Source organism: Meles meles, chromosome 17 (assembly GCF_922984935.1).
Source record: "Meles meles chromosome 17, mMelMel3.1 paternal haplotype, whole genome shotgun sequence".
Classification (NCBI taxonomy): Eukaryota; Metazoa; Chordata; class Mammalia; order Carnivora; family Mustelidae; genus Meles; species Meles meles.
Window position 1 is genome coordinate 34,185,519 of NC_060082.1, and position 15,143 is coordinate 34,200,661.

Here is a 15,143-nt window from a genome sequence, read left to right on the forward strand (position 1 = left end):
AGGGCATCTCGGCTCCTTCCAGTTTTTGACTATTGTGGACATTGCTCCTAGGAACATTGGGGTGCTTGTGCCCCTTCTTTTCACTACATCTGTATCTTTGGGGTAAATACCCAGTAGTGCAATTTCTGAATCATAGGGTAGCTCTATTTTTAGTTTTTTGAGGAAGCTCCATACTGTTTTCCAAAGTGGCTATGCCTGCATGCTTTCCCACCAAGAGTGTAACTCAACCATTCTCTTACACCATACACAAAGATAAACTCAAAATGGATGAAAGACCTCAGTGTGAGACAGGAATCCAAAATCCTAGAGGAGAACATAGGCAGTAACCTCTTCGACAACTTTGTCAACTTCTTTCAAAACGCGTCTCCAAAGGCAAGGGGAAAAAAGAAAAACAAAAATGAACTTTTGGGACTTCATCAAGATAAGAAGCTTCTGCACAGCAAAGGAAATGGTCAACAAAACTAAGAGGCAGCCCACAGAATGGGAGAAGATATTTGCAAAGGACATTACAGATAAAGGGCTGATATCCAAGATCTATAAAGAACTTCTCAAACTCAAACCCAAAAAACAAATAACCAAATCAAAAAATGGGAGGAGACATGAACAGACACTTCTCCAGAGAAGACATACAAATGCCTAACAGATGCATGAAAAAACTGTTCAACATCATTGGCCATCAGGGCAATTCAAATGAAAACCACATTGAGATACCACCTTACACCAGTCAGAACGGTCAAACTTGACAAGGCAAGAAACAACAAATGTTGGAGAGCATGTGGAGAAAGGTGAACCCTCTTACACTGTTGGTGGGAATGTTTTCATTACTTTTTTTTTTTTTTTTTTTTTTTGTTCACACTAGTAAATGTTTTATGCAGATTGAGTGGCCATGAGCACTGCAGAGCAGTGGACGTTCAAGAGCAAGTCTTCCTTCAGCGTAACAGTATTCATTCTTTTTGCACAACACCCAGTGCTCCATGCAAAACGTGCCCTCTCCATTACCCACCACCTGTTCCCCCAACCTCCCACCCTTGACCCTTCAAAACCCTCAGGTTGCCCCAACCTCCCACCCCTGACCCTTCAAAACCCTCAGGTTGTTTTTCAGAGTCCATAGTCTCTTATGGTTCGCTCCCCCTCCCCCAATCCCACCTCCCCGCAGCAACCCCCAGTTTGTTTTGTGAGATTAAGAGTCATTTATGGTTTGTCTCCCTCCCAATCCCATCTTGTTTCATTTATTCTTCTCCTATCTCCTACCCCCCCCATGTTGCTTCTCCATGTCCTCATATCAGGGAGATCATATGATAGTTGTCTTTCTCCGATTGACTTATTTCACTAAGCATGATACGCTCTAGTTCCATCCACGTCGTCGCAAATGGCAAGATTTCATTTCTTTTGATGGCTGCATAGTATTCCATTGTGTATATATACCACATCTTCTTTATCCATTCATCTGTTGATGGACATCTAGGTTCTTTCCATAGTCTGGCTATTGTAGACATTGCTGCTATAAACATTCGGGTACACGTGCCCCTTCGGATCACTATGTTTGTATCTTTAGGGTAAATACCCAGTAGTGCAATTGCTGGGTCATAGGGTAGTTCTATTTTCAACATTTTGAGGAACCTCCATGCTGTTTTCCAGAGTGGTTGCACCAGCTTGCATTCCCACCAACAGTGGAGGAGGGTTCCCCTTTCTCCACATCCTCTCCAGCATCTGTCATTTCCTGACTTGTTCATTTTAGCCATTCTGACTGGTGTGAGGTGATATCTCATTGTGGTTTTGATTTGTATTTCCCTGATGGCGAGTGACGTGGAGCACTTTTTCATGTGTCTGTTGGCCATCTGGATGTCTTCTTTGCAGAAATGTCTGTTCATGTCCTCTGCCCATTTCTTGATTGGATTGTTTGTTCTTTGGGTGTTGAGTTTGCTAAGTTCCTTATAGATTTTGGATACTAGCCCTTTATCTGATATGTCGTTTGCAAATATCTTCTCCCATTCTGTCAGTTGTCTTTTGGTTTTGTTAACTGTTTCCTTTGCTGTGCAAAAGCTTTTGATCTTGATGAAATCCCAACAGTTCATTTTTGCCCTTGCTTCCCTTGCCTTTGCCGTTGTTCCTAGGAAGATGTTGCTACGGCTGAGGTCGAAGAGGTTGCTGCCTGCATTCTCCTCAAGGATTTTGATGGATTCCTTTCTCACATTGAAGTCCTTCATCCATTTGGAGTCTATTTTTGTGTGTGGTGTAAGGAAGTGGTCCAATTTCATTTTTCTGCATGTGGCTGTCCAATTTTCCCAGCACCATTTATTGAAGAGGCTGTCTTTTTTCCATTGGACATTCTTTCCTGCTTTGTCGAAGATTAGTTGACCATAGAGTTGAGGGTCGATTTCTGGGCTCTCTATTCTGTTCCACTGATCTATGTGTCTGTTTTTGTGCCAGTACCATGCTGTCTTGATGATCACAGCTTTGTAATAGAGCTTGAAGTCCGGAATTGTAATGCCACCAACTTTGGCTTTGTTCTTCAATATTCCTTTGGCTATTCGAGGTCTTTTCTGGTTCCATATAAATTTTAGGATTATTTGTTCCATTTCTTTGAAAAAAATGGATGGTATTTTGATAGGGATTGCATTAAATGTGTAGATTGCTTTAGGTAGCATAGACATTTTCACAATATTTATTCTTCCAATCCAGGAGCATGGAACATTTTTCCATTTCTTTGTGTCTTCCTCAATTTCTTTCATGAGTACTTTATAATTTTCTGTGTATAGATTCTTAGTCTCTTTGGTTAGGTTTATTCCTAGGTATCTTATAGTTTTGGGTACAATTGTAAATGGGATTGACTCCTTAATTTCTCTTTCTTCAGTCTTGTTGTTGGTGTACAGAAATGCAACTGATTTCTGTGCATTGATTTTATATCCTGACACTTTACTGAATTCCTGAACAAGTTCTAGCAGTTTTGGAGTGGAGTCTTTTGGGTTTTCCACATATAGTATCATATCATCTGCGAAGAGTGATAGTTTGACTTCTTCTTTACCAATTTGGATGCCTTTAATTTCTTTTTGTTGTCTGATTGCTGAGGGTAGGACTTCTAGTACTATGTTGAATAGCAGTGGTGATAATGGACATCCCTGCCGTGTTCCTGACCTTAACGGAAAAGCTTTCAGTTTTTCTCCATTGAGAATGATATTTGCGGTGGGTTTTTCATACATGGCTTTGATAATATTGAGGTATGTGCCCTCTATCCCTACACTTTGAAGAGTTTTGATCAGGAAGGGATGCTGTACTTTGTCAAATGCTTTTTCAGCATCTATTGAGAGTATCATATGGCTCTTGTTCTTTCTTTTATTAATGTGTTCTATCACATTGATTGATTTGCGGATGTTGAACCAACCCTGCAGCCCTGGAATAAATCCCACTTGATCGTGGTGAATAATCCTTTTAATGTACTGTTGAATCCTATTGGCTAGTATTTTGGCGAGAATTTTTGCGTCTGTGTTCATCAAGGATATTGGTCTGTAGTTCTCTTTTTTGGTGGGATCCTTGTCTGGTTTTGGGATCAAGGTGATGCTGGCCTCATAAAATGAGTTTGGAAGTTTTCCTTCCATTTCTATTTTTTGGAACAGTTTCAGGAGAATAGGAATGAGTTCTTCTTTAAATGTTTGGTAGAATTCCCCTGGGAAGCCGTCTGGCCCTGGGCTTTTGTTTGTTTGGAGATTTTTGATGACTGTTTCAATCTCCTTACTGGTTATGGGCCTGTTCAGGTTTTCTATTTCTTCCTGGTTCAGTTGTGGTAGTTTATATGTCTCTAGGAATGCATCCATTTCTTCCAGATTGTCCAATTTGTTGGCGTAAAGTTGCTCATAGTATGTTCTTATAATTGTCTGTATTTCTTTGGTGTTAGTTGTGATCTCTCCTCTTTCATTCATGATTTTATTGATTTGGGTCCTTTCTCTTTTCTTTTTGATGAGTCTGGCCAGGGGTTTATCAATCTTATTGATTCTTTCAAAGAACCAGCTCCTAGTTTCATTGATTTTTTCTATTGTTTTTTTGGTTTCTATTTCATTGATTTCTGCTCTGATCTTTATGATTTCTCTTCTCCTGCTGGGTTTAGGGTTTCTTTCTTGTTCTTTCTCCAGCTCCTTTACGTGTAGGGTTAGGTTGTGTACTTGAGACCTTTCTTGTTTCTTGAGAAAGGCTTGTACCGCTATATATTTTCCTCTCAGGACTGCCTTTGCTGTGTCCCACAGATTTTGAACTGTTGTGTTTTCATTATCATTTGTTTCCATGAATTTTTTCAATTCTTCTTTAATTTCCTGGTTAACCCATTCATTCTTTAGAAGGATGCTGTTTAGTCTCCATGTATTTGGGTTCTTTCCAGCTTTCCTCTTGTGATTGAGTTCTAGCTTCAGAGCATTGTGGTCTGAAAATATGCAGGGAACGATCCCAATCTTTTGATACCGGTTGAGACCTGATTTGTGACCCAGGATGTGATCTATTCTGGAGAAGGTTCCATGTGCACTAGAGAAGAATGTGTATTCTGTTGCTTTGGGATGAAATGTTCTGAATATATCTGTGATGTCCATCTGGTCCAGTGTGTCATTTAAGGCCTTTATTTCCTTGTTGATCTTTTGCTTGGATGATCTGTCCATTTCAGTGAGGGGAGTGTTCAAGTCCCCTAATATTATTGTATTATTATTGATGTGTTTCTTTGATTTTGTTATTAATTGGTTGATATAGTTGGCTGCTCCCACGTTAGGGGCATAGATATTTAAAATTGTTAGATCTTCTTGTTGGACAGACCCTTTGAGTAGGATATAGTGTCCTTCCTCATCTCTTATTATAGTCTTTGGCTTAAAATCTAATTGATCTGATATAAGGATTGCCACTCCAGCTTTCTTCTGATGCCCATTAGCATGGTAAATTGTTTTCCACCCCCTCACTTTAAATCTGGAGGTGTCTTCGCATCTAAAATGAGTTTCTTGTAGGCAACATACTGATGGGTTTTGTTTTTTTATCCATTCTGATACCCTGTGTCTTTTGATTGGGGCATTTAGCCCATGAACATTCAGGGTAACTATTGAGAGATATGAATTTAGTGCCATTATTAGCCTGTAAGGTGACTGTTACTGTATATTGTCTCTGTACCTTTCTGATCTACTACTTTTAGGCTCTCTCTTTGCTTAGAGGACCCCTTTCAATATTTCCTGTAGAGCTGGTTTGGTGTTTGCAAATTCTTTCAGTTTTTGTTTGTCCTGGAAGCTTTTGATCTCTCCTTCTATTTTCAATGATAGCCTAGCTGGATAGAGTATTCTTGGCTGCATGTTTTTCTCGTTGAGTGCTCTGAATATATCATGCCAGCTCTTTCTGGCCTGCCAGGTCTCTGTGGATAAGTCTGCCGCCAATCTAATATTTTTACCATTGTATGTTACAGACTTCTTTTCTCGGGCTGCTTTCAGGATTTTCTCTTTGTCACTAAGACTTGTAAATTTTACTATTAGGTGACGGGGTGTGGACCTATTCTTGTTGACTTTGAGGGGGGTTCTCTGCATCTCCTGGATTTTGATGCTTGTTCCCTTTGCCATATTAGGGAAATTATCTCCAATGATTCTCTCCAATAGAACTTCTGCTCCCCTCTCTGTTTCTTCTTCTTCTGGAATCCCAATTATTCTAATGTTGTTTCGTCTTATGGTGTCACTTATCTCTCGAATTCTCCCCTCATGGTCCAGTAGCTGTTTGTCCCTCTTTTGCTCGGCTTCCTTATTCTCTGTCATTTGGTCTTCTATATCACTAATTCTTTCTTCTGCCTCATTTATCCTAGCAGTGAGAGCCTCCATTTTTGATTGCACCTCATTAATAGCTTTTTTGATTTCAACTTGGTTAGATTTTAGTTCTTTAATTTCTCCAGAAAGGGCTTTAATATCTCCAGAGAGGGTTTCTCTAATATCTTCCATGCCTTTTTCGAGCCCGGCTAGAATGTTCAGAATCGTCATTCTGAACTCTTGATCTGACATATTACCCATGTCTGTGTTGATTAGGTCCCTAGCCTTCGGTACTGTCTCTTGTTCTTTTGTTTGTGGTGATTTTTTCCGCCTTGTCATTTTGTCCAGATAAGAGGATATGAAGGAGCAAATAAACTACTAAAAGTGTGGCAAAGACCCCGGAAAAATGCGCTGTAACCAAATGAGAAGAGACCCCAAATTGTGGGGGGGAGAAAGGGGATAAAACAGCTTCTGAAAAAAAAAGAAAAAAAAAAAAGAAAGAAAAAAATTTAAAAAATAAAACAAATAAAAAAATACAAAAAAGAAAGAAAAAATATATATATTTAGATGAACTAGTCAAAAAATGTTAAAAAAGAAAAGGGTAAAAGTTTTTAAAAATTTAGCAGAAGAAGAAAAAAGAAAAAAGAAAAAAAAATTGAAAAAAGAAAAAAAAATTGAAAAAAGAAAAAAAAATTGAAGTAGCCGCAAGACTAAAGAATCATGGGGAGAAAGCCATGAGTTCCGTGCTTTGCTTTCTCCTCCTCTGGAATTGCTCTGTTGTCTTAGGAATTGAATCTGCTTTCTCCTTGATAGATGAAATTCGTCCTGGCTGGATATTTTGTTGATCTTCTGGGGGAGGGGCCTGTTGTAGTGACTCTCAAGTGTCTTTGCCCGAGGCGGGATTGCACCGCCCTTACTGGCGGCCGGACTAAGTAATCGGCTCGGGTTCGCTTTTGGGAGCTTCTGTTCCCTGAACGCTTTCCGTAGAGTTCCGGAGGACGGGAATGAAAATGGCGGCCTCCCAGTCTCCAGCCCGGAGGAGCCGAGAGCCTGGGGCCCCACTCCTCAGTGCGCCCCCAGAGGACAGCACCCAATCACTCCCGTATCCCCAGCCTCTAGCCGCGCTCCGAGCTCACCCAGCCTGCGACCAGTTCAAGGTAACCCCGAGCTGAGAGTTCAGTCCTCGGCTCTGTCTTGGCAGCCGGCTTCTCCGTTCTAATAGCTGCGAGCTCTGCGACACTCCGACACCCCCGATCCTTCTGGGACCCTGCGGGGCCTGGGGCCACGCTGGCCCCGCGTGGGCTTCACCCCGGTTTAGCCCCTGGAGCAATGTCCCTCAGTGGAACATACTTTTAAAAGTCCTGATTTTGTGCTCCGTTCCTCCGCCGCTTGCCGGGAGCCGGCCCCTCCCCCCGCGGTCTATCTTCCCGTCGTTTTAGATTCACTTCTCCGCCAGTCCTACCTTTCAGAAAGTGGTTGATTTTCTGTTTCTAGAGTTGCTGTTCTTCTTCTCTTCGCTCTCCCGTTGGATTTGTAGGTGTTTGCAATGTTTAGATAAGCTATCGAGCTGATCTCCTGCTACCTGATGTAGTCTCAGGCTGCTACTTCTCCGCCATCTTGACTCCTCCCCCCGTTTTCATTACTTTTTGAAAAGCAAGATGATTTTGAATTCTAATCTTACCTTCTTGGAATAAAACGACTTGGTCAAAAGATTTTATAATTCTTTTATGTTGTGCAATATACGCAATATGTTTTATTTATTTTTTTAAATATTTTATTTATTTGACTGAGAGAAATCACAACTAGGCAGAGAGGCAGGCAGAGGGAGAGGAGGAAGCAGGCTCCCTGCTGAGCAGAGAGCCCCATGCAGGGCTCGATCCCAGGACCCTGAAATCATGACCTGAGTCGAAGACAGAGCTTTTAACCCACTGAGCCACCCAGGTGCCCCCATAATATATTTTAGATGTTTTTCAGATATAATTTATGTATCATAAGAGTTACTCTTTTAAAGTATAAATTTAATGATTTTTACTATATTCATGCGGTTGTGAGACCAGCACCTCTAATTCTAGAACACTTTTATCATTCCATTCCTATTGATTTTTAGAGAGATTAGACTATAGTATTTTTCCCTGGAAAAACACTTATGAGGGTTTGTTTTTGTTTTTTTTTTTTTTCTCTTTTAAGATTTTCTTTATCTATTTGACAGAGAGAGAGGGAGAGAGAGAGAGAGCACGAGAACATAAGCAGAGGGACCAGGAGAGGGAGAATGCAGACTCCTCACTGAGCAGGGAACCCAACACAGGGCTCGATCCCAGGGTCCTGGGATCATAACCCGAACCAAAGGTGGATGTCCAACCGACCTTAGGAGCTTTTGATATCAAACTTATGATGGTCTTATAAAGCCAGCTGATAGTTTTCCATATATTTGTTTCCCTATAAGAGTTTAGGTAATACTAGCATTATTTCTTCCATAGATATCTGAAAAAAAATTCACCCATAAAGCCATATCTCCTGGAGTTAATGCTGTTGGGAAGTCTTTTTTCCAGCACATTTTTCATACACTGTAGACTACAAGTATGTGTGTGTGTGTGTGTGTGTGTGTATATATATATTCATACCCCATAGACTTTATATATATATACATAGATAGATATGTACATCTATGTATACATATACACATAATATAGTACACAATATCAATCATTCACTTCAATGACTCTTTCCTAAGTGAACACCAGCATGTAAACAGCATTCAGAGAAGATTTAGTCCATTTTACCACCTCACAAGCCTCCCCTATGCCTTTTCTCAGTTACTATCTTCCCAAAGTGACCATTTATTGGGCTTCTATCACCAAAGCTTAATTTTGGCTCTGCTTGAATTTTACATTAAAGGAATCAAAAAGCATGTACTCTTTTATGTCCAGCTTCTGTTAATGATATGTGTAGGAGATTTATTCACATTGTTGCATGTAAGATTAACTGGATCTTTTTCATTGTATTATATTTCATTGAGTGAACTTAACAATTTGTAAACTCAGCTGTTTATATGTCAGTAGTATTTTATGCCTGTGCATAGGCAATAAATGTACACATATACCCACATGGAAATATTCAAATGTTCACATGTATGCACAGCTGGATAAAACGTTTCCATGTTCTATGTAAACAGTGTTGACATTCCTATAAGTGGAATTGTTGGGTATGAACGTGGTCAGTCTTAATAGATCCTGCCCAAAGATTTTACACAGTGAGTGGACAGATTTACTCTTGCACCAGAGGCATATGAAAAGTCCAGCTGTTCCATATCTCTGCCAACCTGGTATTTATCACGTGTGTAAATTTTAGCTGTGCTGGTGGCTCACTGCTGCTTTCATTTGCATTTTCCAAAAGACTGAGGATGCTGAGCACCTTTCATATCTTTGTGTAGTGCCTGTTCAGAACTGTCTTCCAATCTTGCTAGTTTGTGTATCTCTTTACTGCTTTGAGGAATTCCTTATCCAATCTCAGATTTTCCAATAAAGCCTAACACACATATTTTCTTCAGGCTAAAACTCATCCTTTGCTTTCTTATGATGTTTCTTGATGATAGAAAATGTGCACTTTACTAGTGTCCTTTAATAAGACTTACTGTGTCTATCCTTTCTGGCCACTACTTTCTGTGTTCTCCATAAGAAAACTGTGCCCATCATTTTATCTTTCAAGTTAAGTCTGTGATTCATCTCAAATTAATTTTTTGTATGGTGTAGAGTCTGGTCAAGGAATTGGTTTGCTCATTTTGTTTCCTTGTTTTTCCTAATGGATAGGCAATTCATCTAATATCATTTTTTAAAAATTTAAGTTCAATTAGCCAACATATAGTACAGCACTAATTTTGGAAGTAGAGTTCAATAATTCATCTGTTGCATAAAACGCCCAGTGTTCATAGCAGTAATATCCACAATAGCCAAACTGTGGGAGGAGCCAAGTTGTTCTTCAAATGATGAATGGGATAAAGAGGATGTGGTACAAATATACAGTGGATTATTACTCAGCCTTTAAAAGAAAGGATGAATAGCTACCATTGGCATCATCATGGATAGAACTGGAAGAGATTATGGTAAGTGAAATAAATCAAACTGAGAAGGACAATTATCATATGATTTCATTCATATGTGGAACATAAGGAATAGCATGGAGGACCATTGGGGATGTAGGGAGAAGTGAATGGGAAGAAATCAGCGAGGGAGACAAACCATGAGAGACTCTGGACTCTGCAAAACAAACTGAGGGTTACAGAAGTAGGCGGTGGGGTGATCGGGTAACCAGGTGATGTTTGTTAAGGAGCACATGTACTGCGATGAACACTAGGTGTTATACACAACTAATGATTCGTTGAACACTACATCAAAAGCTAATTATGTTGGCCCTTTGAACATTATGAGAAATAAAATGACACCTGCAAAAACAAAAACAAAAACAAAATGGCAACCTTTGGTTTGTTTCCTAGAGTTGAGACTCTCATGGTTTGTCTCCCTCTCTGATTTCTTCCCATTCAGTTTCCCTCCCTTCCTTTATGATACTCCGTGCTGTTTCTTATATTCCATATATGAGTGAAACCATACCATAATTGTCTTTCTCTGATTGACTTATTTTCCTCTGCCTAATACCACATCTTTTTTCTCCATTCATCTGTCTATGGACACCTCAGCTCTTTCTATAGTTTGGCCATTGTGGACATTGTTGCTATAATAGCATTTATTTTAAAAACCATTTAAGAAAGACTGTTTCCAGGGCCACCTGGGTGGCTCAGTGGTTTAAAGCCTCTGCCTTTGGCTCAGGTCATGATCCTGGGGTCCTGGGATCGAGCCCCGCATCGGGCTCTCTGCTCCGTGGGGAACCTGCTTCCTCCTGTCTCTCTCTGCCTGCCTCTCTGCGTACTTGTGATCTGTCTGCCAAATAAATAAGTAAAATCTTTAAAAAAAAAAAAAAAAGAAAAGAAAGAAAGAAAAAAGAAAAACCGGTTCCCATAGATCACAGGGCAATAGTATACTACCCTAAATCAGGTGACATTATAAGTGGGTATACATTGTCCTCAAAGAGACAAACATAAGTATTTCCAATCTGTGAGTAAGAACTCCAGTATCTGGGGTCCTAACGGTTCCGTTTCTATTGTCAGTGAGTCTGCTGCCTCTTCTTCATGGGATTTTCTCTCTTTGAGTACCTGGTGATCCTTGATTGTATGTCAGGAATTACATTGGAAAACCTTTCTGTAGAAATGAATTCAAGCTCTTAGATGACAAACCTTCTTCTGAAAGGATCCTTGTTTTTATTTCTTCAGAAACCTGGGTACACGAGCAATCTGGCGCCGCTTTCATTCAGCTCAGACCCTGTTATTTTGTTATTTTTTGATAGAGTACTTGAGTACTAGAGTACTAGAGTACTTGCAGAACTGCAGTAATCTTGAGTCCCAGGACCTATGGCTTAGAGGTCCCAGGACTCCTCCAAAGCTGTTACCATGGCTTCCACAGGGCAAGACCTGGACTCCAGTTTTTTCCCTTGACTCCATGAGAGGATCACAGGTCTACTCCCCACTCCGACGCCCCCTCCTGTTTCAGCTCACCTTTCAGCAGGAAAGCAGGCTACATGCTTGACTCCCGCCTGGATTTTTGTCTCCTATCACATCATGGTCCAGTAATGCGGCCCTAGTTTATTAGATTTCTGACACATTCACAGATACATTTTATCACGTATCCAGCAGCTATAGTCTTTCTTGGGGGGAGGAACTGGAAGTAGACTGATTTTTTATTTGAATTAATTAAGATTCCCCTTACCAGAAGGAGAAGCCTCCTTGGGAATTTTTATTTTTATGTACTTTTGTAAAGATTGATCAATTGATATTTTAAAGAGAGAGAGAGAGAGAGAGAGAGAGAGCCAGTTGGGGAGAGGGAGGGGTAGAGGGAGAATCCTCAAAAAGACTCTCAGCTGAGCACAGAGCACAACTCACAATGCCAGGTTCAATCAATCCTAAGAGCCCCCAGAGATCATAACCCAAATAGAAACCAAGAATTGGACACTTAAACGGCTAGGGCACCCAGGAATCCTAAGAAATGTTATAATTTCATGTGTTTTGGAATTTGGGATAAATTACTTAGTTCTAGTTATATAGCATTTCAGTAATACAATGTACTATGTCCTCCAACTGTTTTTTCAAATGTATTCAGAATGTTTTGTGGACTAATATACGATCACGTCTATAGGAGAATCATGTTGTGATATCAAACCTCAGCTTGAAAAAAATGATTTGACAAATTTCTATCTTTTACACCTCATGAAACATTTGAAATTACATTTGGAGGTGTGTATTACCTGAAAGCAACTTGATAGAGCATTTATGGAAAATATTTCTCTATTCTGACAAATTTCCTTGTCCATTCTAGCTTTTCAATTTTCTTGAATGAATATTGGTCATTTCTATTTCCATTCATATCATTTACAGGTTCAAAACGTTTCACATTACATTAGTCTACACTTTCATGTAATTTTCTTACATATTTGCAAATATTTGGAATTCTACTTCCTACACTGGTGTATCTGTGTTGTTTCTCTCCCTTCCATTTTTCTTTCAGCAAGGGTCTTTTTATTTTTTGGAACGCTCTCCTGAGCTAATAACAAAATGGAAATGAAGAAGGCAAACGGAAAAGAGTACGGGAAACCTGTGTACACTATGGTGTGATAATATATCAAAGAGCTATCTAAAATGAAAGGAACGTGGATTGTTTTAAAAAACGCATATGCTCATAGGAAATGGTATAAGTAGGAAAGACAGAAGGCATGCTATTATGCCCACCACAATCACCATCTTGTAGAAATGTATCTCCATGTTAACAAAGATTAAAAACCATAACAAGTGCAAAACTAGTTCTACTCATTGCATTTCTGACGAGCTATTTGATCCACTATTATTTAAGTTGCCATCTCTTTTCTCAGCGATTCTTTGTGGGCCACCCCCAGCCATTGCCAACGGAAATGTCGTTAACCTCTACAGAGAAGATTTTCCCTATGGAACCGTGGTGACCTATCGCTGCCATCCCGGACAGAGAGGGAAAAAGCAGTTTGAGCTTGTGGGCAACCCGTCGATATATTGCACCAGCAGAGACAGTCGCGCTGGCATATGGAGCGGCCCTCCGCCTCAGTGCATCAGACCTAATAAGTGCACACCTCCAGACATTGACAATGCAGTGAGGGTATCTGAGAACAAGACCTTATTTTCCTTACATGAAACCGTGAGGTTTATCTGCGAGCCCGGCTTTGTCATGAAAGGACCCTCCAGCGTGCAATGCCAAGCCCAAAACAAATGGGGGCCAGAGTTGCCAAGCTGCTCTCGAGGTGAGTCTGACTGAGGCTTTGAAGGGCATGGGGTGCAGGGAGATCAGGAGATCAGTGCTCATTCTGGGAGAAGGATGCATGGGAGGAACGATGTGTGCAGACGAAGCATGAAATTATGAAACTCTGTGTGTGTGTGTGTGCGCGTGCACACTTAATGTATATGTGCCTTCACTTGGAAAGCAGGAGCTTCATCAATCGAGGAAGGAGACCTTTGGGACTCTCATATTGAGCATCCTCAGAGCAAAATACAAGCTCCAGTATCTCCCCGATATCCTGAAGGCTGAGGTGCACTTTCTACTCAGCTGTGCACTAAGCACTTTAAATGCCTTATCTCATCTACCCTTCACAGCTCTCCTTTATGACAGGGCTAGTAATTCCATGTAGACTGGCCAGCACTGGAGAAAGCAGCCTCAGGGGCCTGGTCATGCATTTGACCTTGTGCCAGGAAGAACTCAGCTCCAGTGATCGGCCTCTTACTAGGTGTGAGTCCTTTGGGCACATCCCTTCATTGTCTGATTTTACAGAACGGCAAAAGGAGGGGGCAGGAGCATCACTTGATTCCCTCTGTTACATCTGAGCTCCCCTTTAATGATAACCTGGGACTCCTCGGAGGTTTAGAATGTAGTAAAAGACGTTTCTCCATCACTGACTGGTCCTTCGCACCTGGTCTTTCCACAGTATGCCAGCTGCCTCCAGAAATCCTGCATGGAAGGCACAGTGCAGAAAACCAGGCCAATTTCTCCCCGGGGCAGGAAGTGTCCTACAGCTGCGAGCCCGGCTATGATCTCCAAGGGGCAGCATCTCTGCGCTGTACACCCCAGGGAGACTGGAGCCCAGCAGCCCCAAGATGTACAGGTGCCTACACTGTCCTCTCCTTGCAGATCAGTCTTTTCCGTCCTCAGTGAAGTGACCATCTCACTTCTGTTTTTTCTTGTTCTTGTTGTTGCTGTTGTTATCCTAGTGAAATCATGTGCAGACTTCCGGGACCAACTCCCTAATGGCCGTGTGCTCCTACCACTGAATTTCCAGCTTGGGGCGAAAGTGTCCTTCGTTTGTGATGAGGGGTGAGTATGACCTGGCAGAGAGACGGGGCACTCAGGACTCGATGCTGCTATGCTCACACCGGGGCCAATGGGGGTCTACCCAAAGAGCAAGCTGCCTAATGGCAAAGAAGTACCAGAAAGGACTGATACCTGAAATAGTGATTGCAAAGTATGGTGGGAACCAGATGGAACCAAGCAACCACAGGTGCTTGAAAAGGAAATACAGTACATACACAGAAGAGCAGAAGTGTAACAAGAAATCTTGGATATTTAGGTGAAACACTACGTGTATGAATGAAAAGTAACTTGTAGGCATGAAAGGATAAATATTGCATAGTGGTTGTTTATAAAACGGTTGGGATGTCAAAGAAAGTTATTTACAAGTAATATGCAGGGATTGGTTCAAGAAAAATTTAAACCAGCCAATAGTGGAATTTGGAATAGGAACAAAGCATCAATAGGAATCGTTTTCCGTCGAGTTTTATGTCAGCTAATTAGTGTTAGGCTGTATCACAGGGGTATGAAGACCTACGCTCATGTTTGCAGTAATGTCGTGAACTCTCTACGGGAATCTTAACGACCTTGGTGTTATGTTCCAACAGCACTGCCGGGTAAAAAGCATGGACGACAGAGCAGCTGTCCTCCATATATTCCGAGGATCCCTTGGCAGGCAGCAAATATCTGTCCCAACAAAGCCCTGGAGGCAATGCAGGCAGCCACTGCTCTCCAAGAACCCTCTCTTCTCACCTTTTCCATCCTTTCCCAGATAAATTTGCATTAACTCATCCATAATGGGGATATGCCAAAGGTGTCATTCTGGAACATCCCGAACGTGTGGGCCCAAACCAGCAGCCTCTGCTCCCTTTCCTCACCTTCTCTGATTTACCAATTGAATCAGGAGTTGTCTTCCTCCTGAGCACCAGGAGGGGAGAGTGCTACGGTGTGCCCTAGAGAACAGAGTTGCTGACAGAGAAAGACAGGG

At 41.2% G+C, this 15,143-nt stretch overlaps 1 protein-coding gene across 1 annotated transcript in view; it reads left to right on the forward strand.

Annotated features, from left to right (window-relative positions):
• The window catches only part of CR1 (complement C3b/C4b receptor 1 (Knops blood group)), a 188,008-nt gene that overhangs the window by 133,524 nt on the left and 39,341 nt on the right, over positions 1-15,143 (forward strand). Inside the window, 3 exon segments of the mRNA XM_045983377.1 lie at positions 12,720-13,118; positions 13,797-13,973; positions 14,080-14,182. Coding sequence (XP_045839333.1) covers positions 12,720-13,118; positions 13,797-13,973; positions 14,080-14,182 — 679 coding nt within the window.